General features: G+C 41.3%; 1 protein-coding gene across 2 annotated transcripts in view; it reads right to left on the bottom strand.

Moving 5' to 3' along the window:
* Positions 1-25,394, bottom strand: part of ARHGAP6 (Rho GTPase activating protein 6) — a 298,644-nt gene that overhangs the window by 128,174 nt on the left and 145,076 nt on the right. The window contains exon 1 of one of the 2 annotated variants that reach the window (XM_057389666.1): positions 24,852-25,018. The exons of the other annotated variant lie outside the window; for it this stretch is intronic. Within the exon in view, the coding sequence (XP_057245649.1) occupies positions 24,852-24,896 (45 nt within the window). The 5' untranslated portion in view covers positions 24,897-25,018. Of the gene's footprint in view, positions 1-24,851; positions 25,019-25,394 lie in introns of those variants that run through there. 2 annotated transcript variants of the gene reach the window in all.

The following is a 25,394-nucleotide window of genomic DNA, read 5'->3' as shown; positions in this document are numbered from 1 at the left end:
GACAGAAAACATCACACTGCCTGAAGGACAAGTAACAATTATCTTAAGTGACAACAGAGGCTGGTAGCTTCATGCAAGGTGGCAAGGCACAAGCAGAGAGCATTCCCCCCTTTTCAGCACCTCACCTCAAACCTTACAGYTAGTTACACTCGCAAAAATTTGTGGAGCCATCAAACACTCAACAAGGGGCCTCTGTTATGCCAAGTTCCCACCTCAGAAATGTCTCAGCAAGAAGCTACTCCTCTCATCTGTACCATAGCAGGTGACATGCACGTGCAATGGCACACTTGGCCTTTTACCACACATGCAGCACATGCTGGCTGCTGCCCCTCAAATGCCCCATGCCTTTCTTCTCAGCAGAGGCAACTCCTAAAGCAGAATCTGATAAAAAATCTGAAAGAAGTAGCCTCTTCCATCTGGATGATTTAACTGATGTAACTAGAAGAGCCTTTCTTTCATGTAGTGATACCCTGAGCCTGGTCCTGCTATAAACACATCCAGCATAAGAATAATCACATACACTGCCAGGGATAAGAGGATTCTGTGTACATGGCAATCAGCCTTGGTCACCCTGASTGAAACACTGAGGGAACTGCAGAGGAAAAAAAAGAGAAGATAAAGTCTATTGTAAAGATACAGTATTGAGTCATCTCACTTAATAATAAWTTCATTCAACTGATGAAGAGTTTCTCTGATGAACTGGGGAACACAGGCAGAGACCAGACAGCAGCTCCCCAAAACRAGCAGACCTAGCAGCTTTCTCATTTTAAATTCCAAGAGAACACTGATACTGCAACCACTCAACCTCTGTAAGCTTCCAAATATCCACTGGGATATTTGTGTTTAACCATATAACAACACATTAATGCCTCCCAAACATGAACAGTGTGACACTGCTAGTTACCGCTAGTCAAACAGAAACTCAGTCTTTCACAGCTACAAGATATGATTAAGTCCYAGATGCTAAGAATTAAAGAACAGACCAGGTTAATGTGTAGAAGGGATAACATCTGGAGATTTCTCCCACATGAAATGAAGACAGAGACCTTCCAGAAACCTTCTTGAAAGACTTTCTGCAGRTTCAGTGAACACAAAGCAACAGAAGTGAGCCTATGTGAGTACTTGAGCTACTAAGGCTGCTGCCTCAGTATGAGCAGCATCTCTGTACTCTACACTCAGGGGTCTTRCACACAGCCAGAGTTGGCAAGAGCKGCAAGGAGCTCCATGGAGCTAAGGTGCCAGAGGGCTGWACAAGAGAAATGGAAAGTGAGGTATCCAAAAACCTAGAACTTTAACACTAATGAGCAATTTGAAGYTTGCTTATCAGAAACAGCTGCCCTTCGAATACAGGACAGCAATGGGGGAAACCATTCAATGAAAGCAGAAACCTTTAAAAGGCAGCAAGAATGAAACTATTCTACTCCAACACGTCCTTACCTCACTTCACATATCCACATAGTTACAATYGGGATTCACACAGGTACTCAGTTCAGTACAGATCTTGTAGGGATTCCTCTGTGGAGTACTGAGAAGTATTATCAATTCAATCCAAAAGCTTTGTGCACATCATGTAAGATGAATACTGCTCAGCTTGAGTACAAATAGGCACTGTTAGGAAAGGAGTCTCTTAAATCATAAATTATTCCTACACCAGCATCCAGGCACAAACCTTGTTCTGGTGCACCTCTGAGAGCATGAATTCACAGAGGAAGGCTACAAAGAGATGACAAATCACCTCACACTGTAAAATAGAAATATTTGGCTAACTGACTGGTACTGAGGAGCATCCAAAACAACAAAAAAGGTGTTCTCTCTTCTCTACTAAAAAGCTCAGCACTCTGCTCCAWTTTAAAAAATAAATTCTTTTGATATCATACTTCCTCTTCAAGCTGGGCTTTGAGGCCTCAGTACTTTTGAATGTTCATCTAATAAAGCAATGAATTCTTCAATGTACTGACATTATGTAGATATTCAGCTTTGCTTATTTAAGGGAAGAAAAGTGTTAACTTGAAAACCACATTATAATTTCTGCATCCAGAAAGACAGAATTGCATCTTTGCATCTTCCAAAAATATTTAATGCATTTATAAAAGCTTTGTGGTATAAATTTATGGTTAGAGGTCTTTGATTTCCTGGCTTTTGTTTCAAAATATTATTCCTGTTTGATGAAGATTTTGAAAGACTTAAGTCCACATGCCAGATTTGTTGCACAAAGCTTTCCAGCTTCCTTAATTTCATACACATGAAAACACGAGGAGGGTGAGCTGAAATCCAGAGTAACTAAAACAGGAAGCTAAGAGTAGTGACAGGTACTGTATCTGCTGAATATGACCAAGTTTTGTTGGTTTACAAGCTTTCTCCTTAATGTCAGTGAAAGAGCCCCCTAAAAAGAAAGAAGGCTTGCATCTACAAACCACTTTCCCAAAGTGAGTATGTAAAACCCACAGAACTACACTGGTTTAGAGAAATCCATTTCTCACCTAAAACCTTTCAGATGCGAGCTCACATTGTTGTGTAAGACAAGACACAAAGATACCCACAACAAGCTCATGTATTTTTGTCCCTGCTGTGTGAACCAGCAGAGCACATGGTATTGATCCCAAGCCTTAGACTYTGCTCCCAACCAGATCCCTGCAGCCATGTCCAGATGCCACCATAAGGCTCCCAAGCCAGCTGAACATGTCAAATGCTGCAGGAGTTGATGGACATGGAAATTGCCTCTGCTGCCTGCAGGACAGGGCAAGCACGCTGCACTGCTAATGACAAACCTAATGACAAGGTCACCTCTCAGGGCCACATCACGTCTGACCTGCCAGACTTCTAGGGACACTTGGGTGCAACGCAAGAACTGCTCAGCACATGAGCCCAATATAGCAGGGCCACCAGGCTGCAAGACAACTTTGTGGAAGAGGTCCTGCTTCTGAACTCGAGCCAGCAATGCACCCTCACGGCAAAGAAAGCCAGCAGCTTCCTAAGCTGCATAAGCTGCATTAGMCAAAGTGTCACCAGCAGGTCAAGGGAAAGGATCCTTCCTTTCTGCTCAGAATGCCTGAGACACACGTGGAACATGGGATCCAGTTCTGGGCTCTCCAATACAAGAGAGACAAGGACTTATTGGAGCACATTCTCCAGCAAAGGGCCACAAAGATGATTCTGAAATAGAAGCATCTCTCATACAAGGGGAGACAGAGAGAAGAAGAGATGCCTTAAAAGGTTCCTATCAATCTGCAGAAATACCTGAAGGGGAAAGGAAGTACAGATTCTTTTCTTTGGTGCCCAGGCGCAGGACAAGGGACGATGGGCACAGGCTGAAACTCTGCTTAAAAATAGGAATAAACTTCTGCAGTGAGCGTGGYCAAACACTGGCAAGGATGCCCACACAGGCTGTGCAGTCTCTGTCTCTAGAGATGCCCAAAATAAAAATGAACAGGGGCCTGAGCAACCGGCTGTAGCTGATCCTGATYTGAACAAGGTGTTGGAATAGATGATCTCCAGAGGGACCCTTTCAATCATAACTATTCTCTAATTCTATAAAAAAATGAAGTACAAGCCATATTAGATAGCTTATAAAACTAGTAAGAATGCATATAAATACAATTTTTTTAAGCTGACAGTGTCCGTCATAGAAGTTTTATCAGTAAACTCAAGTGAGTTATCACTTTCATTCTTCACCCTTCACCACAGAGGAAGGAAAAACTGTTCTAACCCCATAAAATTTCTTCTGTCAGATAAACAGAAATTTTTATCAACAGTAGTTTACCAACCAGCTGAGATCATAAGTGGCAAAATAATACTTAAAAAAGCAAATTAGTACATTATGATATTTTCCCCATGATTTCATTGCCAGTCTTTAATTTTTAAAGTTATTACCATGCTAATTAGTACATGTTGAAATAAGTAGTACCCATTGTGACAAATAATTACACCCCACAGAATACTGAAAGGTTTAGTAAAACAAATTTCTTCATAATTCAAAATGATAGCACACATTTTTTCATTATACAGCACATGAAAGCGTGCTGACCATATGGTTATATTCCATCTACAAATGGACAGTGAAAATCATTGCTAAAAACAAGAGCTCTCCTTGAGAGAACAAACAAAAAAAATTAAGAAAGAGCATAACAAAAACATTTGTCTGAGTAATTCATTACCAAATTACAAGAAATTAATAAGCTAATAACCCTTTTCATTTAAAAGAAATCCATCTCACTGAGATTTTATTTTACTATTTCATGCCAATGATGAGACTGACTCAAACAATTTACATTCAAATGTGAAATTGCCCAAGACTGTGTGTCTAGTGAAGAAATCCAAGGAAACAGTCTGGTCTTTTGCTGCAAACCAAAGAAAGCAATTCTCAGAACAAAAACTGGTATTTTCCAAAGTCACAAAACAATAAAGTCAGRCCATTTCTTCCTTTGAGGAGTCTTTGTTCATTTCACTGCCTTGAATTTCCTCCACAGGGATGTGATATCTTCCCTTTGGACTCAAGGCTGTTGATGGGCAGCTCCATTCAAAACTCACAAATCCTGGCAATCCTCTGATGCTGACACTCGGTGAGGAACAGCACTGCCCCAAWCAAGTCTCCTGCCTTCTTGCCAGGATGCTTTTCCACAAAAGCTCTGTCCCAACTCAGTGTCTCCTGAGCACATTTTCCCACAAAGAGGGACTCAAATGTGCAGAACTAGCTAATTGCATACTTCATGACAAACAGGATGTGACTTTCACTGATGCCACAACAGCATCAGTTCTGGAAGTTGACTCAGTCTTAAGGAAAAGAAAACATRAAAAGATGGCACAAGTCTTTATGCCTACGACAAACCCAGTGCTCCTACTGACAGAGGCAAATGAACTTGGCATGTTGGCAAGCATTTATCCCACAACTGGATTTAGCTACACCCTGTACTGGCATGGCATGCTAATATTTATTGGAAATAAAAACACTGAAGAGTACTACATAGTAGGAAAGGTTGTTCTGCCCTCCGTGTCACGATGATTACAAATGAAGACAATGCCCAGTTAAAGAGACACTATTCAAAGTCTGGAAATAAAGCCATTTCCAGAGGTAAAACAGACAGACACTTAGGAATGCTTAAGATGTGCTGGAGTGTCTGACATACCAGCAATATCTGTGGTGGAAGAGACAGTGAGAGAAGAAACAACTCCCATTCATGTTAAAGGGATTAGGATCAGAGTCTTGCACACAGAGATACTTTACAAGCCACACAGAAATCCAATGTATTTTAAAAGTTCTACATATAATAGAAGCAATGCCAAAAATTTTATCAGGGTAGACTTTACTGCACTMCATTACACTTATTTATTCCTAGCCACATCACACTCACAGCCTGCTGCCCATGCCAGAGAGCAGCTTGACTTAGCCAAGGCCATTCCAGAGAGGTTTCACAGACCAGAAGGTGCATTAAGGGATTTGATTTACAGGAATTATTTTAATGTTTTGCTAATCTAAGTGATATTGCATTAAACCCATTCTAATACCCAAATTAATACAGTTTAGAATAGGAAAAGGAAAAGATTGTTCTATCAGCTTGAAAAGCCAAGCCCTCCTGACCATCAACCCAATACACATTTCATAATAAAACCACGCACTGGAGAGAGCATTAAATGTTAWATGTAGTGAATGTAAGTGTAGTGAAGCACAGAGGCTGGTGGGAGAAAAGTTAGGTGGAGTGTGCAACTTAATCTCAACAGCTCCAAGTGGGAAAAGCCACTTTTGTGGCTTTTGTGCCACGTGAGGCACATAAGAAAGAACTAAGTTGTCCCAAAGCAGCAATCAYGTTTCTCACTTTTTTCAAAGGCTCTCAGGATTTGCCTTCTACACAGTAACTGCAAGCTAAGGAAGCACACTGAAAAAATGTCAGGCAAATGACTATTCCACCACTCAGTTCCCATTAGCAAACCATATATGCTGAAATCCAAAAAGCTGAAACCATCGCTGCAGTCTTTAGTAATTCATGGAAACCGATTACTGAGTGCTTGTAAAACTCTTCACATGCTTCTTTGATACCCTTGCTCAGCCAGGTTTGTACAACAGGCACAAACCACACACTCCCCAGCCCCTTGAAACAATTTGAAGGTAAAGAAGCCAGGATATGCATCAAACCTTCAGCTAACTTTTATGGAGCTTTGCATTTCTGCTGCTGTTTCTGGTTTCCATTTTATTCCCRTACTTCTCCTATTATTTAATGACTTACATTGCACCTATAGCATTTGCTATCAGCCACCCTTCCCATATAGCCTTAAAAGGAYTTGTTTAGATTTGCAGGGGCAGGGGGAAGGGAGGAAAGGGGGTTCCTTCTGACCAAACTATGTCAAGGTTGTTGGAAGCCAGCAAATCCTGGCCTCCTGACCCATTTTTAAATAGCAAATTATGAAAACAGTCCTCACACTGTTTCTCCCTAAAATCAATTTTATGATTCTACTCGCAGTGAGAGATAGAAATCTGCATTTTGGTGACAAACAGAATGTGAAGCATTCTATAATTTTCACTTTAAAAGGATGCAAGAATCGCTGGCTCCTCACAAACTTGACATACTCAGCACACACACACAAAAATTTAAACAAGTCCTTTTATGGCTGCATAGCTTCTGTCTTTAAAAAAAAAAAAAAAAAAAAAAAAAGAAAGAAAGAAAAAGAAACACAGCCCTCACATATTTGCCGGACTGGGTTGCGAGCACTTCCCAGGGCTCTTCTCCATCCCTTTACAAGAATCAAACTGTGCCCTGTCCCCAGACACACGGGGACAAAACCACCATCTCATTCCTCACCAGGGGGCAAGGCAGGGCTGAGTGACATTTCTGCCACTTGGCACAAAACTTATAACAAATTATAAAAAAAAAAGAACAATTTAGAATTACACTACAAATGGGAACAAAAAAAAAAAAAAGGAAAGTGAGGAAAAATGGAATTGGATTAAATCATTGAAACTACAAGCTATTTTTCTGCCCCCAGTGACACTAAAGCTCAATCTTCCTTTTCCTAATGCACTTGATTACTGATCTTCACTGGCTTCAGTTTTGCATTTCCTGCCTTTGTGATATTAATGTATTTTAAAGCCCAGAAGACCAATTGGTACATAGGATCTGTCCCCATTATAAATACATTCCATTATAAAAAAATTATAGAGATGAAAATATCTTCTAACTTTTTCAGTTATGTCCTCCAGCACGTTTTGTCTCCATGGATACTCAAGGTTTTACTTTTCATTTATTCTGTGCAGRAAATGAGCCTTTGAACAGATATATACAACACTAATAGTCCTTACACACAAAAATGACCACAAATTCCTCAATGCAAATCTTTTTAATATCAAACACTTGCTCTGTGAAAACCAGTATCTTTTGTAGACCCCATGAGTCCTGGGCAGAAGAGGTTATTTCCTATTTCAGTCAAGACTTTTTTATGAGAGAACATGACAAGAGAAAGGTGAGCACCAGCCAACCGAGARGCTGCTCAAGAAACACCCTGCTTCTATGGAATAAGCTCCTAATTGCTGACCTGAGTTTATTTATGCCTAGGTTATGATTCATAGCTGTGCTTTATGGAAAGAATTTTCTGTTCATTCCCTTGATATATCACTGACAAWAATCACACCCTTCTCTTTCACTATGCTAAGCAATGTTATTCTTCTTAGTCCTCAAGATGATAGCACCTCTATTTCCTTAATTGTTTCCATACAGTTTCTCCAGACATTAATTCATCTTTCTTGAACACAGGGCATTGGAAATGTACTCGTATTCCTAGTGAAACTCTATCAGTGCTTTTTGCAGCGCTATAAACACTTCCTTTTTTCTAACAGAATACAAAGTTTGTGCTTAGAAAAGGAAAAAAATAGAATGCCATATTCCTCAAAATCCAACAGCTATGAAGAAGGACCATCAAATTATTCTGGCACAATCTGGCTATGGTAAAATTATGCTTCATTTTCCTCTCCCATTTATCATTTTTCCTTGTTTTTAATAATGATTTCCTTGTTCTTAATTCTTTTACACAAGTGTCAGAATAATCAATCTATAGGTGCCCAAGCCAGATTTTTGCTTCTTTTTGATAAGAAAAAAAAAGAATTGCTATTCTTCAATCATAATCATTAACAGCTCTGAAAGGACTGAGCTATCAGAAATGCTGGAGATCAGATTTTAAGGTCTGTGTGTCAGCCCCTACGATATTTTGAGCAGATGTCTAATGACACATCCAATGCAAGCCTCGTAGAGAGGGTAATATRTTCTACATGAACAATGAATATAGCTAGGGAGACAACCTTGTGCCATAAGTACACTCATTTAGGGGTGGGTATCGTATGGTTCCCAGAATCCAGGAAGATCAGATACTTAGGTTTAATTCTTAAAACAGAGATTCTGTATTTCAGGCACTCATTTACACAAATAGCATTGGCTTTAATACAGCACCTGCAATATCATCACTCTATTGAGAGTGGCGATAGAGAAGATCTTGTTTTGGGATAATTTCTGTATCATTTTTAAGGTACACTACTTATTCAATGCATCACAGCTTCATTTCAGTCCCTGTTTCTGTGTCATCAGTTTCCTCTGCAAAGAACTCAGCTTGACTTTTTACAACTTGCACAGAAGCCTTTAGCCTTCTTTGTTTGCAGGATCTCTGCTTACCCTTTATTCCRAGGYAGTTAATTGTACATTTGCATTTCCAATAGAATGTTTTATGTGTGACTTTGACAGCATGGGGACTTYGTTTTCTGGAGAAAAAATAAAATTTAAAAAAAAAAGAAACAACTGTACCCTGATCTCTTCAGTTTAGTTAATTAATTCCCTTAACTTTATTCCCTGCATTTTGTTCAAATTCCATTTGAAATTGGTTAAACTGTCAGCATTTGTTCCAGTACTGTTGTCATAGTCAGCTCTTCAACAAGGTCATTCCTACATACCAAAGCCAAGCYTGAAATGGAGTGATCTTTTCATTCAGTAACTATTAGAAGAAATATGTTGACTACTACATCTAGAAATATCCTTCCTATCATTATTAATAGCATCTTCTCCAGGGAATAAAAGTTTCCCATAGATATGGATCTCCCAGTAGTATTTCCTTCTCCAGCAACATTGACTTCTACACAAAAGCTGAACTTGGCATCTACAGCAGAGCCCTAWYAGTGCCTCACTGCACCTCACATCTTAAACCTGCCCAGATAAGCTAAAGCAGGACTGTGCACCTGGCCATCCCATCAACCAGGATTTTAAATCTCAAGTGTGGCCATGTAGGAGAGGAATAAAGCCAAAAYCCCCAAACCAAACCCCATTAACAAACACATTTGGAGAGAATCTCCAGCAGAATGAGAAAGATAAGGTATGGCCTAAGCTTCCCACTTCTCCACCTGCAGAGGCAGCAGATCTCAGTCCATGAGAGGATGATTCTTCCTTACTAAAGAACTGCAGAAAAAAGTTGATTAAGGCAACTATTTAAAAGATGGGAAATAAAAAGAAAAGAATTAAGCTGGAAAGGTTGCCAAGGGCGGTATTCGTCTAAATGAAGAACACTGCAATGTTGATGTCAGCTGCTAAGYTTGGGCTCCATTTATAGTTGGGGTGAGGAAGGGATCATGACAGAGGACATTTTCCCTTTGACTTCAGGCTATGAAATGAGCTCCTGTCAYTCTGCTCTCACATTTGTTTCCCCACTGTATGTGAAGTTCATCCCTGAAGAAAGCAACAAACACAGAGGAAGTTTCTAGGCAGCAACACAGAGTAAGGGTGTCCCTCACAGCAGAGCCAGCATCTCTTCCACCGGCAAAACAAAATAAAGGAAGGAAAACTTGGATAAAATAACAACCCTGCAAAAGTGAAGTTTCAACTAAAAGCTCATTTGCTCATGCTGCCCCAAGAACAAATTTAGGCTGAAAAGTTGATCACAGGGCTCTGGAAGAGCCCTTTGACTGAAGGGGTGGACTGAAAAAAACATCCAACTTCCGAGACACAGACCCTGCTGTGGTTATCTAAGAGATTACACATTGCTGTGTGCAACATAAGGGGCAGGGATCCACAGCCCAGGAGGTTCCCCATGTCTTACATTCCAAAATACTGRCCAAGGAGAATTTTGCTATCTTTTCAAGTACTTTCCTTCTCAAGAAATTACTTTCCATTTTAAAACAACTACAAAGAGTTACAGGCTCCAAGACTGATTTTCTTATAAAAAGTTACATTAAAACAGAACRAATATGCTTCTCTGAAATTTTCAGGAAAAGGATCAGTCCTCTAATTTGCCAGACATGTAAGTAATAATTGCGCCAGCATGCTTCCAGGGTGCTTTTAATCTTTTTGCTGCTGCTATTCTCTTTGAAGAAGMAGCAGATTCTCGAGAGAACAATAATTAATAGAGTCAGTCTAGTGATCATTTTCTCCAGTCTCTCTGCAGTGCTAAATCACATGAGTCTCCAGGAAACAGCAAACTGAACAATCTAACAAACAATCTAAACCTACTACAAATGGGAAGAAGATGTGTACAAAAGCAATGGGGGGCATGCACATGTTYAAGGGAGCTCCAGAAAAGCTATTCTTTCTTGGTCTTTGTGTTCCCCATTTTCCTTGGTGCTCAAGTCAYACCTACAGAGGTTTACTAAAACTASAAGTACATGTTTCAGAGGTCATTCAGGAAGTAATTTAAATACATTTAAGATTACATAGCTATAAATTTACAGAAAGTATAAGTGAGGCAGGAAACTACCAAACACTCTGGACACAAATATAACAAATCTGTGATGAAGAGGCAGGATCATCACACACTCCCCCCAGAATCAGGCMAAATGGCAGACACAGTTTTGATCCKGAAGTAGAGAAAATRCACAYGAGTATCAAGAAAGGCACCMGAATGCAGGCTGTCARAGTCATTATATGAMCTAAGAAACTTCTGAATAAATTATTTTTATGCCTCGGGATCCAGCCTATGTGCTGTAAAAGAGGCACCCTTCTGCAAGCACAGYTACAAGTAAAAGTGCATCAATGTAATTAATTACTGCAAGTTCACCTCTCCTTTACCAATACAGATATCAGGGCACTTGTATTTTTCTCCAGGTTGGTATATTGTTCATTTCCACAACTAACACAATTACTCCTGCTGCTGTCAAAACAAAAAAAAAAATTCTCCCTTTTTATTTGACAAAAGTTAACACTGGAAAGAGAAGATTTTTAAGGAAAAGGATTTCTGAGAAGTGACTGTGCAAACTCACAGATGAGGTTTCCATAATACCAACAATGAAAATGCCAGAACAGTCCATAATCACAACTAGACACTAGAACAGCAAATCTAAGCTTGCATCAAAGCATGGCACGCTGCTCTCTGTTTTATAAGGTAAAAGAAATTACTCATAAAGGACATGTTTTAAAATGGATAACTGAACTTAATTTTGGCAAGGTAACTCAAGCACCTTCTCCTAAGTATGAACAAGATTAGTTCCAACCTCAGGAGGCCAGCCAGCAAGCCTTGCTCACTCCTCCTGCGTGGTGGACATTGATGCCAATGGCATTTTTTAAAAACCAACTGTGATGTGGTGATTGGGCAACCTTGGGGATCATCTGAAGTGAATACTTCCAGCAGAAAATACAAGAACGATATATAAAAACATAAGCAACTAATACATCATCATACATATATGGAAGAGAAAGATAGGAAGCGGACAAGTTTGTAATTACAAGAATCTTTTCTTCCCCAAGAATCTTCGRAGCACTGCTCCTCGCTAACATGAAGGTTTGGCCCCCACTTACATGGGWATGTCAGCAGGGCTGTTTATGAGAATGTGTAACTCAGGCTCCAAGTGCTGCTCTTCAGTGATGCTGATGCTTCAGCGAGCAAACAAAAACTGCAGCTGCAGTCTGGGGGAGCTACCAACCCCAGGACTAATGAAAACCAAGTCATTGGAAAGCAGTTGACAAGATTCAGGATTCACTGAACACGGAGGACAGTGGGGGTTTTGGCCCTTTTTTGAGTGTCAACAGTTCGTATACAAGGAATTCTTGTTAAAGTGTTACCTGGCCAGAGCATGCACCAAACCCTGGCGTAYGCTGGCCGAAGGGGCAGGGGTCTTGCAGCAACTGCCCACTGACAGCAGGAATGGAGCTTGGGAAGACATCCAGCTACACCATCTGTAGGATTGCACCTACAGTGCCCACCCAAACACCACATTCCTTCTGTTGTTTGAAACAAATGTGAACGTACCTGTAACTCTGAGCAGGTCAGGATAGTCCTATCTTCAGCCTCCACTGTATTTGCTCATTTATAACCATCACTGAGGCTGAAAGCACCACTCATAAGGCCAGGATCTTCTAAAATGTATGTGGCACAACATGRACAAAAAGGACTCCCTTTTTGGGGGAGAATTTGCACCACAAGACATAATTATAATGGGTGACAGGGAAGACAGAGCCACTCACTTACCCATTTCTGCTTTAAGCAAGAAGCCTTGAAGAGATTTGAAGAAAGCTCACGTTAGAAGCAACCTCATTTGCCTGATGGATGGAATCAAAAAAGACTGTTTCTTTGTCTGCTTATTTGGAGCCAGGTTGAGAAACTGCACTTAGGGTAAATCTCCATCTAAATACCTAAATACACTCTGTGATGAGTCAGAGTATTTACTGTTACCTTGCTCCAGTCACTCTGTTAAAGTTGCATTCAAGCTTGCTTTAAAAGGGATCCACAAAGATAGCTAGARGCCTGTTTAGGCAAAATAGCAAGACATGAATTCCTCATGGTAACTCCATTAACTGCAGAAACTTATCCCAGAATAAATGTGACCTCCCCTTTTACCCAYTACTTTTGCATCCTTAATAGATAAATAGAAAATCTACTGAGTTAACAGAAAGCCAAGCAGAATTACCATTAGTGGGAAAAAAAAGCTTCATGGGAGAAAACAGCGAGATGAATCACCAAGAACATAACAAGGTTATTTGTGAAAACCAAGGACATACGTACACACTCTATTACACATTATTACTTCTAAATGCACCAAAATGCATTAAGCACTTTACAGAACGAGCTATGTACAAACTCTGCTCTTGTCAGTTTACAAATTTGATTTCATAAACACTGAAACCATCCTCACCCTTGTCAAGCAGCCATGAGACTGCTGGGATTTTCAGAAGAAAGGACTGAAATCTGCTTTCAGTTTTGAAGTTTGYTTTACACCAGGCCTCGGGAGCAGAGCTGCACCATTTCAGAAAACTTCAGTAATAAATACTGTAAAGAAAACACTCGTCCACGTAAAATGAAACCTTGACTTMGCCTCATCTAGCACCCTTAGGGGAGGAACGGAGTTAGATAAGAGATCAAACCTACAAGTGTCTCAAACACACCAGACTAACACATACAATGCAAAGACAATCTATATGAGACAAGGCAAAAAATGAAGAGAGAGAGTCAATTTAACATTTTCTGCATCTTTGCAGCTGAATGACATTGAATTTGAAATTCATTTGAATTTGAAGGGTCCAAACCAAAGCCCCACCTTGCAAATTGACACCAGCAAAATTAAAGGAAATATAATTAACAAATGACAACAGCACGCGATCTGAGCTCTTAACAATCCTATCTTGGGAGAATGTGTGTGACCAAATTACACACATAACTTGGGAGAAGTGAGAAACCTTGCTATTTCCATTGACTTTTAGTGAGAGAGACACTCTAATCTGCAAAGCCTCACATATTTAAGTAAATAGTTATTGATAGACAACTGTATTGTATTTCTTTTTAACACCAAAATATGTAAAAAAGTGATTTAAAAGTGTAAACAGAACGCGTTAGTCTGATAAATGTGCTCTGCGTAGCATTTTTATTAAAAACTGTTGTGGATGAGCTACAGAGTATCTGTGTTTCATGATGGTTCATTTTCTTACTTTTTTTGCAAGAGACAGAATTTAAGAAAACTTTAAAATAAGCAAACAAAAAACCATCATTAGAAACATGTTAGTAAAGGAAAGGAATTCAATTATACTTCTTCAGTTGGAATTCCAGGCATGAATTCTACATAAAGGGCAAGTGATTTAAACAATTGGCACAAAAGATACTAAGATATAAGAAAACTTATATCTTAATATTTCATGCTAGCTGAAGTAACAGGCACTCTATTTGCAGGCATAATTATAATTGTAAGGACTTCCTAGCAATAATATTTCTTGTCAAACACTTTGGGGTTATGCTCAARAGAGAGGGGGAAAAAAAAAAAAAAAAACCAAAACAAAACCACCAACTTGCTCCTCATCAGATTTTCTCCCTSTGTGCATTTTAGTTATTCTTTATTTAAGGCAGGGACAGAAACACTGTCCCCTTCACCTTTTTCAGTCTTACTGACAGAAAAGGAGTTACAACAGCACAGAATCGTCCTGCAGCAACAATTACTCTGTATTATCTGGCAACACCAGATGAGAAACCAAAAAAGCCACAGCCCAGAGGCCTCAGCTGGCCAAATGAACAGGGCTGGCTCCCAGTAAAGGMATCTCCTCAAATTCAGCTGTACAGACCTCAAAGCCACTGAAAGACAATAAGTTTGACAAACAGCCAAGTAATTTTTTCCCATCACTTCACAGAAGATGACTAAGGGCTCCTATGACATATTTAAGGGCACAAAAATAGATCTTGCTTACCTGGGTTTGAGAAAGCCTGCACCAAAGCAAATACAGAATGAGATTACTTTAAAAGGATGATGAAAATGCAAAAATGAAAAATTTTTGCACACAAACTGGTGTGACACACAGTATTGGAAAAATCAAAGTCATACCACTGCAGCAAGGGCCACAATCTTGACTTGAGTTCAGCCTAATTTAGAGACTAGTGGGCACTACAGCAATTTTAACATACAGCCAGAAATAATTCTGTAACTCTGCTCTAATACTGAAGAATTTAAATACTCTSCAGCCATTGTGTATACTCTCTGAAAGTAAAATACATGATTCAGCATCACTGACAACAAACTATCCAAAATCGTGCAGAAAACTCAATAACTGGAGTYACAAATTTCTCATATCAAGGAATGCTTTCAAGACAATGCTACCAGAATATGTGGATTTGCAAGGACCACTTCCAAAACCATGAATCACCTGTACTGGGACAATTATTGTTCATTAGAAAACTCACAGCATGTCTCCCCCAAAAACAGTTAGGCAGAAGGGAAATCATCAGCTGACCCACATTCAAAAAAGGACAAGAGCATCTCTTCTGTAAATGARTGCAAGCAACTCTCCTTGTTATCATAAAGTAGCAAAAACATTTGACAGAGTGATGTGTAATATGCAGAGTTTGCTCTTTTTATTGTTTTTCTCCTCTGTAATTCTGACAGAGGTTAATTCTGCCCTCTTGCAGAATTGTTTTTATCATCTTTAATTCCTAAAATACAGAATTTGACATTGCTTCACATGGGCTGTGCATTCAGGCATGGAAAATCCTGACTAAAATGCAGATGCATGCTGGAAGAAGATAGGTAAGGGGCAATAAAGCTCACAAATTTACATATAATTAATCCATTCTCCTGCAGCCCTACACTGAATTTCAGATTTCCATCAATCCATATCAGATCTTGTAAATACATTTCTGGGTAAGACATGAAAAAAAAAAAAAAAAAACTGCAGCCCTACACTGAATTTCAGATTTCCATCAATCCATATCAGATCTTGTAAATACATTTCTGGGTAAGAAAAAAAAAAAAAAAAAAAAAAAAAAAAAGGAAAAAAAAAGCAAACCCACAAATTTCGAGGAATTCATATCGACAGTCCTCAATAACTCTGAAAACAAAGCTCATCAGTAGCAACTTCATTCCTTCCAGCCACAGCACCCGACTGTGGGCTCACTCAGCCACAAGAAAACAAAGCACCAGCAAGATTCTTGCCTGAAAGACATACCCTGAATCACAAAAAACTGAGCAGGACTTCACTTTCTGATGAAGCAGGACTATGAACCATCTCTGGAAAGCCCAGTGGCATTAAATCCAAAACTGCCAGGTCATGCTGAGAGCAGGACTGACTCATGCACTTGTGTGACATCACCATTTGCTCCTAGAAAACTTAAACTTCTGTACATCATGTACAACTGGAGCGAGGGACGCAGTTCTCACAGCTCACAGCTGGCACTCATCTCCMGTGTTCCTCCAACACCATCGCAGCCAATTCAGCTTTTGAGGTCACAAGGACACAGGTCAGCAGCTCCCTGCTCCTGAGCTGAACAGAGCTGTTAGAATGTGCAGCCTGTCACCCAAATGGCGCTGAGAGCTGTGCAGGTGCTCCTCTCAGTGAACACCCATCACTGAGAAACGTGCCCATCTCAAGAGCTGGGTTTGAGGCTCACATGAAGCTCAGCCCACTTCCCACGGGTTGAAATGAGACCCCCTGGTCATTGCTGCTGCCTCTACCTYAGCAAGACACTGCAGACACAAAGAGGAAGAGATTCAGCAGCTCCAACTCTGAAAGACACACACCCTCCAGTTAAAAGCCAAACCATGTACTTTCTGTCCTGCCACCTGTTCCTAACATTTGTCCAGATGTGCTCAGAGGGCAGAACAAGCTGTGAACTCAACTGTGAAARCACTCACGTTGGAGACAGAAACGTGCATGAGGGAGAGGGAGCAACCAGCTACCAGGGGGTTCCTCAATTACTCYCTGAGATCCCTGCTTGCCATCAAAAAAACCCTCTGACATTCTACAAGCTCCTCAGTGCCATATTCTGCAGTAAAATAAATAAATCACTTTTATTTAAGATAAATCCCATAGAAATGGGGAATACTTCCAACATTCAATATGTTCAGCTACAAAAGCTGACATTTAAAGGGGCACATAATAACAGCTGACAGCTTGCAGTGATACAGGACAACAACAATTTACCACAGAGGACTCCACATTTGTTTCAAGWGCTGGGATGTATTTCAGCCAGAACAGGACCTGGTTGCAAGTACCTATGGTTTTCTTCCTGCACAGTTTATTTTTAGGTTTGGTTTGGTTTTCATACAGACAGCACTACATACTGTGCTCATTCAAAACACTCACCTTGAAGGCAGAAATACATTTCCAAGTTTTTAAGCAAGCTTAATCAAATTATGATCTTCAGATTCTTTTCCACAGCTTGTGTTTAGGACCAGAATGGAAAAAATATAGTAATCACACAAATGCGAATTTCAGCCAGCAAGGATACTGAACCATATGCCAAATCACATACAGATGAGTGTAAGGGGACCTTTTACAAACTACCAGTAAAAAAGGAAAAATAGTCATCACTGAACACYATTTAATTTAGGTCTCTGCATCAAATCTGACACCCCAGACAATGCAACTGACTTCGTAAATATTTAAAACTTTGCAAATATTATACCTTTATCAACTTCAAAAGAAAACAACTGCAAGTTTAAGAAGGCAAGACAGTCAGGCAAAAGTCTGGGTGCTATAGGCATAGTTATTCAAGATGATTGATTTCAAAGAAATTGATCATCTACAGTAAACAAAAACAGTGAAGATTAGCTCTACTGTTATTACATCACATAGTATTAGTTATAGAATCATAGGATCATCTATCTTCATGGCAGCACAGCAAAAGTGACTGATAACCAGGTTCATATAAATTAATGCACAAAAGCATGAGATGATATTTTAAATTAAACAATTCAATTGTATGATGAAATATCAAGAGCCTCCAGTATAATTTCCACAGCTTCAATCAACTGCTTCAAAAGCATAAAGCATCCAGTATGAAATAACAGCAGACTATGCTGCAGGTAGTTTGGAGCAGCACTTACTCTTCCTGCAAACTGGGGAGCACCACAGCCTGAACAAACCCAAACTTTACTTAGGTTGCTCTTAGCAACTGAACACTAAATACAGTCTATTTAAGTACTGCTATAACATTCAATTTTCCATCAGAAATTCGTAACTTTTTTTTTTTATTTACTAGAGGATATATTCAGAAAATCCTTTTAAATGTGGACTATCAATAACACTTTAGATAGTAAGCATTAGAAAGAAAAAATGTTACTTACTATTCTTTTTTAGTCAGCTATGCCTGATAAGATCCAGGTATCTCCCAAGGGAGCACTAAGATTTGACACCCGTTTAGAGAAACTTAATGTGAACCATGTGGACTTGTCAGCCAAGGCATGTTACAGAAAGGCTGTCAGATTATCTTTGTAAGCAATACAATWCATGCAGACCTCCTTTATTCCCTAGGCAAGAAAAAGCCATTTCACTGCATGGAGTGAAATGTCTCTCTGTATTCTCAGATGTCACAGAAAGGCAGCAATAATGTGGAATCTGAACTCTGAGTACATCTTTTCCAAGCCACCAAGAGTTCAGCTGTATTTCTGCTGCAGGTATAGGTATTCCATTAGAACAAGAGAGGGAAACACCCCTTGCACAGAAATACCCCTTGCACTTGGTGAATGACAGAGGAACTTGGCAGATAAATTAAAGAAGTTCAAAAATCCCTGTTTACATGACAACATGTAAACCAGAGTGCTCCTTAGGTGCCATTTTCATTTGAGATTTAAATTCTAAATATACATGAAATTTTGAAGCACTGTAGCCAACAAAACTACTTTACTTTACATAACTACAGGAAACTCTCTCCAGCAAGTAAATCTCCTTCACAGTTCTACACAGACATTTGCTCATAAAAGGTAATCAATTTGCAACTGAAGATAAATTAAATAAAAAGTAGCATCAACTGTCTAAATATATCTGTGACCTCAGTCATCTTCCGCTCACTTCACTCTTCAGGCTGAAAGAAGTGTGAAGACACATCTGCAAATTTCAAAAAGCTTCTGGGAAACAGAAGTGAAATATAAACCATCAGTTTGTGGGGGGAGTATTGACTACATGAAGTTCAGCATTTTCACTTCAGGGTAGTTCTGTATTCACACCACCTTCATACCTGAACAATCTCTAAAGGCTAGCATGTGTTTCCACACACCAGTTCTTTCAGAGAGAGAAGCATGTCTACAGGGTGAAAAAAAATAAAAGAAGACCAGAGAAGAGCCTTGCTCAAAAATCACCAAAAAAGGACATAACAGAGACTGAAATCCTCATCTTGCAATTCATCTACATGGCCAACCTTCATTCCAGGCACAGGTTGCTGATYTTAGCCACGCATGACCTTGCTGCTCAGGCAGACCTGAGCCCAAAACCTCATCCACTCTGAGGCTTTGCAAAGGACTAGTGCTGGTTGATTCAATCTTCTCCTGGAGAAGCAGAGTCAGCATAAACCATCCTGAGGAAGCACAGCATCACATCTGAGCCTAATGATTGTGTGCCCCTCTGAAGAGAGACCCTGAAGCTCCACTCACACGGGAGTTTCATTAAATAGCATCTAAGTACTATTACAAGAACTSCAATTGCTCTGAAGAGACAGATTATGCTGGAGACAACCTGAATAAAGGGAAGCTTCACCTCCTGCTGTCTAGGGGTGGTCACTTTCTCCATTTAGGTCACTTCTATTCCTGCACAGTGTCTGGGAGCAGACTGATAAAACCCCATCAGTTTTATCAGTCTAACCTAGCAAGTCCTGCCCAACTCAACCTGCATCTGCCCCCCATTCTCCTCCTGCACAAGAGGAAAAACATTGATATCCACACGTCAGTGAAGAGCACCCAGAATACATCAAGTGTTCAAAAGCTGTAAAAAAAACAGAACCTGATAAAAGGGAAATCTACTTCCTGTAACATTTAAAAATCCTGCAACACACACGAGCCTCTTGCTTCCTGTCTTCCCTTGATTCCAGCTCTTTGGTGTTAACTCATGGCCACTTTGCACAGTCGATAAAAAACAGCCAGACTCCACTTCAGATTCCATCAATCCCAATCAAAGCTTGGCCTTAGTGTTCATATTGAGTGACAAAGAGTGCCCACTTCCTATATTTATATATGCTCTTTAGAGATTAGCAATAAAAGCACTTYCAAATGTTGCAGAAGTGTAAGAGTGAGTCACCACTGTCACCGGGAATTTCACCCAAATGAAGAATGAAGCACTGGGCTCAACYGTCACCAGAAATTAAATTCCTCCTTCCAAAACATCCAACATGCATGAGGTGAGCATAAGTCCTTGATGAATAAAATCCAAGAATCAGATGCCAGAAATCTGACATTCAACCATTCCTCTACTGTTAATTGCCTCTTCTGTAGCTTGTTTATTTGGTGAATTTGATCGTTTTCTTCACAATATCCTAATTAGAAAACAACACCTACAGAGCAATTAAGCTTTCTGAACAAGTTAACTCTGCTTGTGAATATTYAGGATAAGAGAAAATAAGCAGCTACCTTCTGTGAAGCAGAGATGTTTAAATTKTTTTGGTGGGAGGAACTTACTCTCYAACTCACAGCCTGACCTTAACCTCACCAAACCTGAGTACAAAAATACATTATAACTGATCTGGAGRTACACTGGCCCAGCCTGTTCCTGTGCTGTTTCTTGCTGGCAAGTCCCTCGGGAAGAGAGAGAAACCAGTCAAATGGTCTAGGTGAAGGCAGCACACTTACTAATCCAGTAAGATAAATTACTTGTAGGATTTCCTACAATTATGGTAACAAGTATGTGGTTTGCTTGTGGCATGTTAAGTTTGTTGTTACAATCTGTGAGTGGCTGAAGGCTCAAGTCATGAGGCAACATGTCTTGAAATCAGAAAGGAAGGAACTGTCTTTAAAAGTGGATTCTTGCAAAATACAAGCAAGCCCACAGGAGGATGTCACTGCTTGGGTCCTCCTCACAAGGAGGTTTCTGCAGTCCCAGTTTACAGTTTTACAGCATCCCACCAATCTCACTACTCCACCTTGAATTATTCTAATTGTTATGAGGTACAGTTAGCATTACTATAACTGGAATATCAGAGGAAGATGCCTATTATCCTGTTTTTACTCCCTCAGTGCTCCAGAAGCAGGAGGTTCACTAGTGTCATCATTTCCCTTGCAAATTTGTTCTTTTGTTTTCTCCATCGTTCCATGCAGACTGATGGATTTAAGACACTAAAGAGTGAGCAGCAAGCCTACTCATCAACCCAGCAAGGAGTCAGCCAGGCACAGGCTGAGCAAACACACCAGATAATGCCCCAAATACTGCTGGAGGCTGGGAAAAAAACCCTTGTTTTCTCAAAATACTCTCCAATATCTGAATTTGAGGTGACCTCATTATCAACAATAGATTCAGAAGCTTAAACCAACTCAAAGTTGTCTCATCTAGGGACTCACACACCCCCTCCACTCTGGATGCCAGAACACTCAGTTTTTGGCCCCAAGAAAAAGTCACATCTTCTCCTCAGACRAATTCCCCAAGGTACCTCACAAGTCACAGCAGCCACTTCCAAATCCCAGCTCCTCCCCATTTTCTCATATTCCCTGGTGAAAGRCAGCCAGAGTTTCCTCATCAGGGTAAAATGTCCTTTCCCTTGAGGGAAATCCTTTCTGGTAAATGTTTCAAGACAAAACAAGATTAAAGATATTACACTAAGATTAAAATGGCTATATCCAAACCAGACCACAGTCCAAATTTCCTGCTTTGAACCACTGAGGGGACAGTTGATTGGGCAACAGCTAAGGCTGTTTTGAGGTTTTTTGTTACATAAAAATCCTCTACATCTCAAGTAACCAATGGGTCTCTCAAAGTAAGTACAATGTTGCCTTCTGGTGTTTTAGCCAAAATACACGAAGCAGCTTTTAGTTCTCCCATAAAACTACGAAGATGGGAAAAAAATAGCAACAAACAGGAAGAAATCCCAAGTCAGGAAGGTGACCACCCCTCATAATCAAATGATATGAAAACTGCTCCTGGAACAGTTTTCAGATCCACTATCAGTTACAAAGACCACGATACCAAAAAGAACTTGTAAATCAGAGTAATTCAGCCAGATGATTAGCAGGCAGGTAAAACTAACCCATTTCTAAAAATTAAAGGGTACAGTTTGGCCAGGCAACATACATCAAGAATGAGATATTATTAACCTTCCTGCAAGTTTTAATAAAAATSTCATATGAGAAAGGGAGAAGAGGTCTTTGAACTAGTGAAAAGACACTAAGAGAAAAAAAAAATTGCTTCTGTGATCCAAGGCAAATGCAAATGTTTCTCAATCTGCATTTTGGGGTTTTTTTTTGTGTTTTTTGTTTTTTTTTTAACACCTACTCCTTTGATAATACATTTTTATTGCTTTTCAATGGTCTGATTTCTTTCAACTTACTTTTCACTGAAAACAATGTTTCAGCACATTAAAATTACCTCTTTGCCTTCCGGCGTTTTTTGGTGAGCCTATGTTGAGTTCAAAACGGAACCGTGACATAATTATCACTCATCCCACTCTCACTTAACACACACTGAATCAAGTRTGCTATAGGTGATGTTATCATACCCACTGACATAACAGTCTTAAGCTATTAAGTTTGTGTTTGTRTAAGCTATGCCTGCAAACACAGTAGGAAGCCCCAGAATCGCAGTGTCATCCCTGTTGATTTATGGCTGCTTTACTGTGTGGCACTGGCTGTAGCACATTGCAGAGCTCAGGGGCTGGTACAGCAGATCGAATGTCCAAACAACACAAATCTTCCAATTTTAGCTGACTCTAGTTTGSTCCTGAGGCTCAAATAACCTCCAGGCTCTGGGAAGCACCAAGAGCACATTCCCCAGTGCAGCATCACCTTGACAAATGCTGTTCCCCATGTTCTGACTACCCCAAGTTGTGAAGGAAAACACAAAACTGGGAAAAACTGGGAGACTTCCTTCAAAAGCACACTGCTGATTGGAACAAAAATGCTAGTGCAGATGCTTCCTTTTATGAAAACCATGAAACTTTAACTATTAATCTTGAAAATCAAAAGAGAGCCCACCACAGAAATCACTGTAATTTCTTCTGCCAATAAATTAATCMCTGTTAAGTGCTGTAACACTGCATAATTTTTCTTTGACAGTTATCAAAACAATCCAAGAACTTCATTTGTATTTACACCACGCAGTTACTTAATGAGAATGGTACTACATTACATTTAAGAAGTAATTACTAAGGTCTCAATACAAGAAAGCTCTACAGTCTTAGTTTATCATCCAGTCAACAAGCATTTGTTTTCATCTAGGTTTTTCACAGACTCCACATTAAGCCTTTGCATGGATAATGCCCAGCATCCAGATTCCTATTCTCCAAGCAAACCACTAACAAAAATGCAACTTACCTCAAGATATAACTATGTGTTGCCACTCTATTATTGAAATACATCTTAAAATACTAAAAAATACTTTGAAGTTTCATTCTTAGGTGCACAATTTCCCTTTTGCTGAAATATACAGCAATCAAAGAGCAGGGGCTTTGCAACAGAGGTAATAGTCACCCGATATGGGTGGCTATCCTTTTTCTCTTGTGTGCCTGCTGTCCTGAACTCAATGCACTATCTGCTGCTGGCTCTGGGCATAAAACAGGACCGAWACCCAACTGACAGAAACAATAATGTGTTTGCAGCTAGTAGTTAATGGTAGACTGACAAGCACAATCACAGGAAGTAATAAAAGTTTCACGGTGCTCGCACGTGATGTGACTGGCAGTGGTCTCCTCGCATCAAAATACTCACGGAACCATTACCCTGTTGAAAGAGGTGGCTCCAATTCGTTTGATGTACAATAACTAGATGTATGATAACTAGATGCCAGGTGAAATCATTTCACTACTCACACACTATGTGTACTACTCATACACACTATGAGTACAGTACCAAACGTATTTGCTTCTATTAACTAATTTAGCCAACATGCCACTACCTCTAAAAACTCTCATAKTATTACAGCAGCTGAATGCACTTACACCTACAGTTGAGTGGGTACAAAAATATCTAGAGACAGACATTAAACTGACCAAAAAAAACCCAAGCAGTCTCTTCCAAATTATTCACACACGATTTAGAAAAAAAAACCAAAAGAGGATATAAAAAGAAGTTTAATTTAATGTCCAATACGGAAGGAATCAAAGTGAAGCAAGTGAAAAAAAAACACATCGTAAGTGATACACTTAGAATCCATCAACCCATCCCACCAATSCAGCACCCGTGCTCCCAGGACCAGTGAAGCAAGCCTCCTCCGACTGACAATTCCCACACAACTTTAACAAGAGCAATAAAATTATTCATCATTGACATGGGTGCAAACGAGAGCRGCACCAGCCCTCGCATGCTATTACTCGTGCTGGAGTTTATTTATGACTTCAGGAGAGAAGGCAGCTGGTTGTTTTTACGCGGCTTTTTTTTTTTTTTCCCTGCCGGAGCAAACGAGAAAATGCTCCTAATAAGGCTGGTGGAAGTGCAGCGGCTTCTCAACAGCACCAGCTCTCGTGAAGGAAATTAAATAAAGTAYGGTGTTATCATCTGAACCGCGTTGGGAGCGGTGCCGGCAGCAGCCGCGGAGGGCAGTCCCGGTGCTGGGCTCACCCCCGGCCCGCGGGCGAGTTAAGTGGCGAGAGAAGGGGCGAGCGGGGCCGGACACGGGGCTCCGGGGATCCCCCAGCGCCTCCCGAAGCGGGAGCGCCCCGCCACCCCCGGGGCGAGTCTGCACCGCCACCGCTCCTGCCGGCTGCAGCCCGGCTGCCCCGTGCCTGCCATCGCATCGCCCTCTTTTTTATTAATTACAAATTATATTTCGTAATGTCATCTCCAGCAAAGCGCGACACCCCCACGAAGGAAAGCGGAGGAAAGCCTCCAGCTCGGCGTCCTGCCTGCAGGCAGCGCGCATCGAGTGTTCCGCCGGGGCAGGAGCGCGGCCACCTCCCCCTGACCCCCGGCTCGGCTCCTGTGCGCACGGACAGACGGACGGACGGACGGACGGACGCTCCCATCACCCCTCGGGACACGTGGGGCCCCGGGAGCCCCTTCCCGGCCCCGCACTCACCGCGTAGCGCAGCGCCGGCCTCTCGCTGAACACCGAGTCCCCCATGGGCGCGACCGGGCGGCCGAGGYGCCGCTCCCTCCGCACGGCGCTGGGCGCTGAGGCGCTGGGCGCTGACCCTGACCTGCCGTCCGGCGGCCGCCGCAGCGCTGGGCTCCCGCCCGGCAGCCTCGGGCCCCCGGCGCCCTCCCTCGTAACTCCCGCCCGCAGCCCGCCCCCGGCTGTCCCCACCCCGCCGCGGGAGCCCCTCAGCACGGCCGGCCGGCAGCGGGAGGAGGCGGCTCCCGCGCCGCCGGAGGGGCGGCGGTTTCGCTTCTCCCGCCCAGCGCCGGAGCCTCCCCGCGGCGCTCAGCCCCGCCGCACCTGCGAGCCCTCCCCGGGGAGGCGGCTCCGTGCCCGGCTCTGCCGTCCCGGGCGGGCCCGGGGAGCCGCTGTCCCGAGCGCCAGCCCTGCCCTCCCGCAGCCCCGGGGCCAACATCGCGCCTGGCCCCCGGCAGCACMTGGGGGCGAGAAGCCTCGTCCACCTTCCCTAAAGGTGAAGAAGAG

The sequence above is a fragment of the Malurus melanocephalus genome, unplaced genomic scaffold (assembly GCF_030028575.1).
Source record: "Malurus melanocephalus ecotype Western Australia unplaced genomic scaffold, MMel_1.1 scaffold_1, whole genome shotgun sequence".
In the NCBI taxonomy this organism is placed as follows: domain Eukaryota; kingdom Metazoa; phylum Chordata; class Aves; order Passeriformes; family Maluridae; genus Malurus; species Malurus melanocephalus.
The sequence above is the reverse complement of the archived record's forward strand: the minus strand, read 5'-3'. Positions and strand labels throughout refer to the sequence as shown.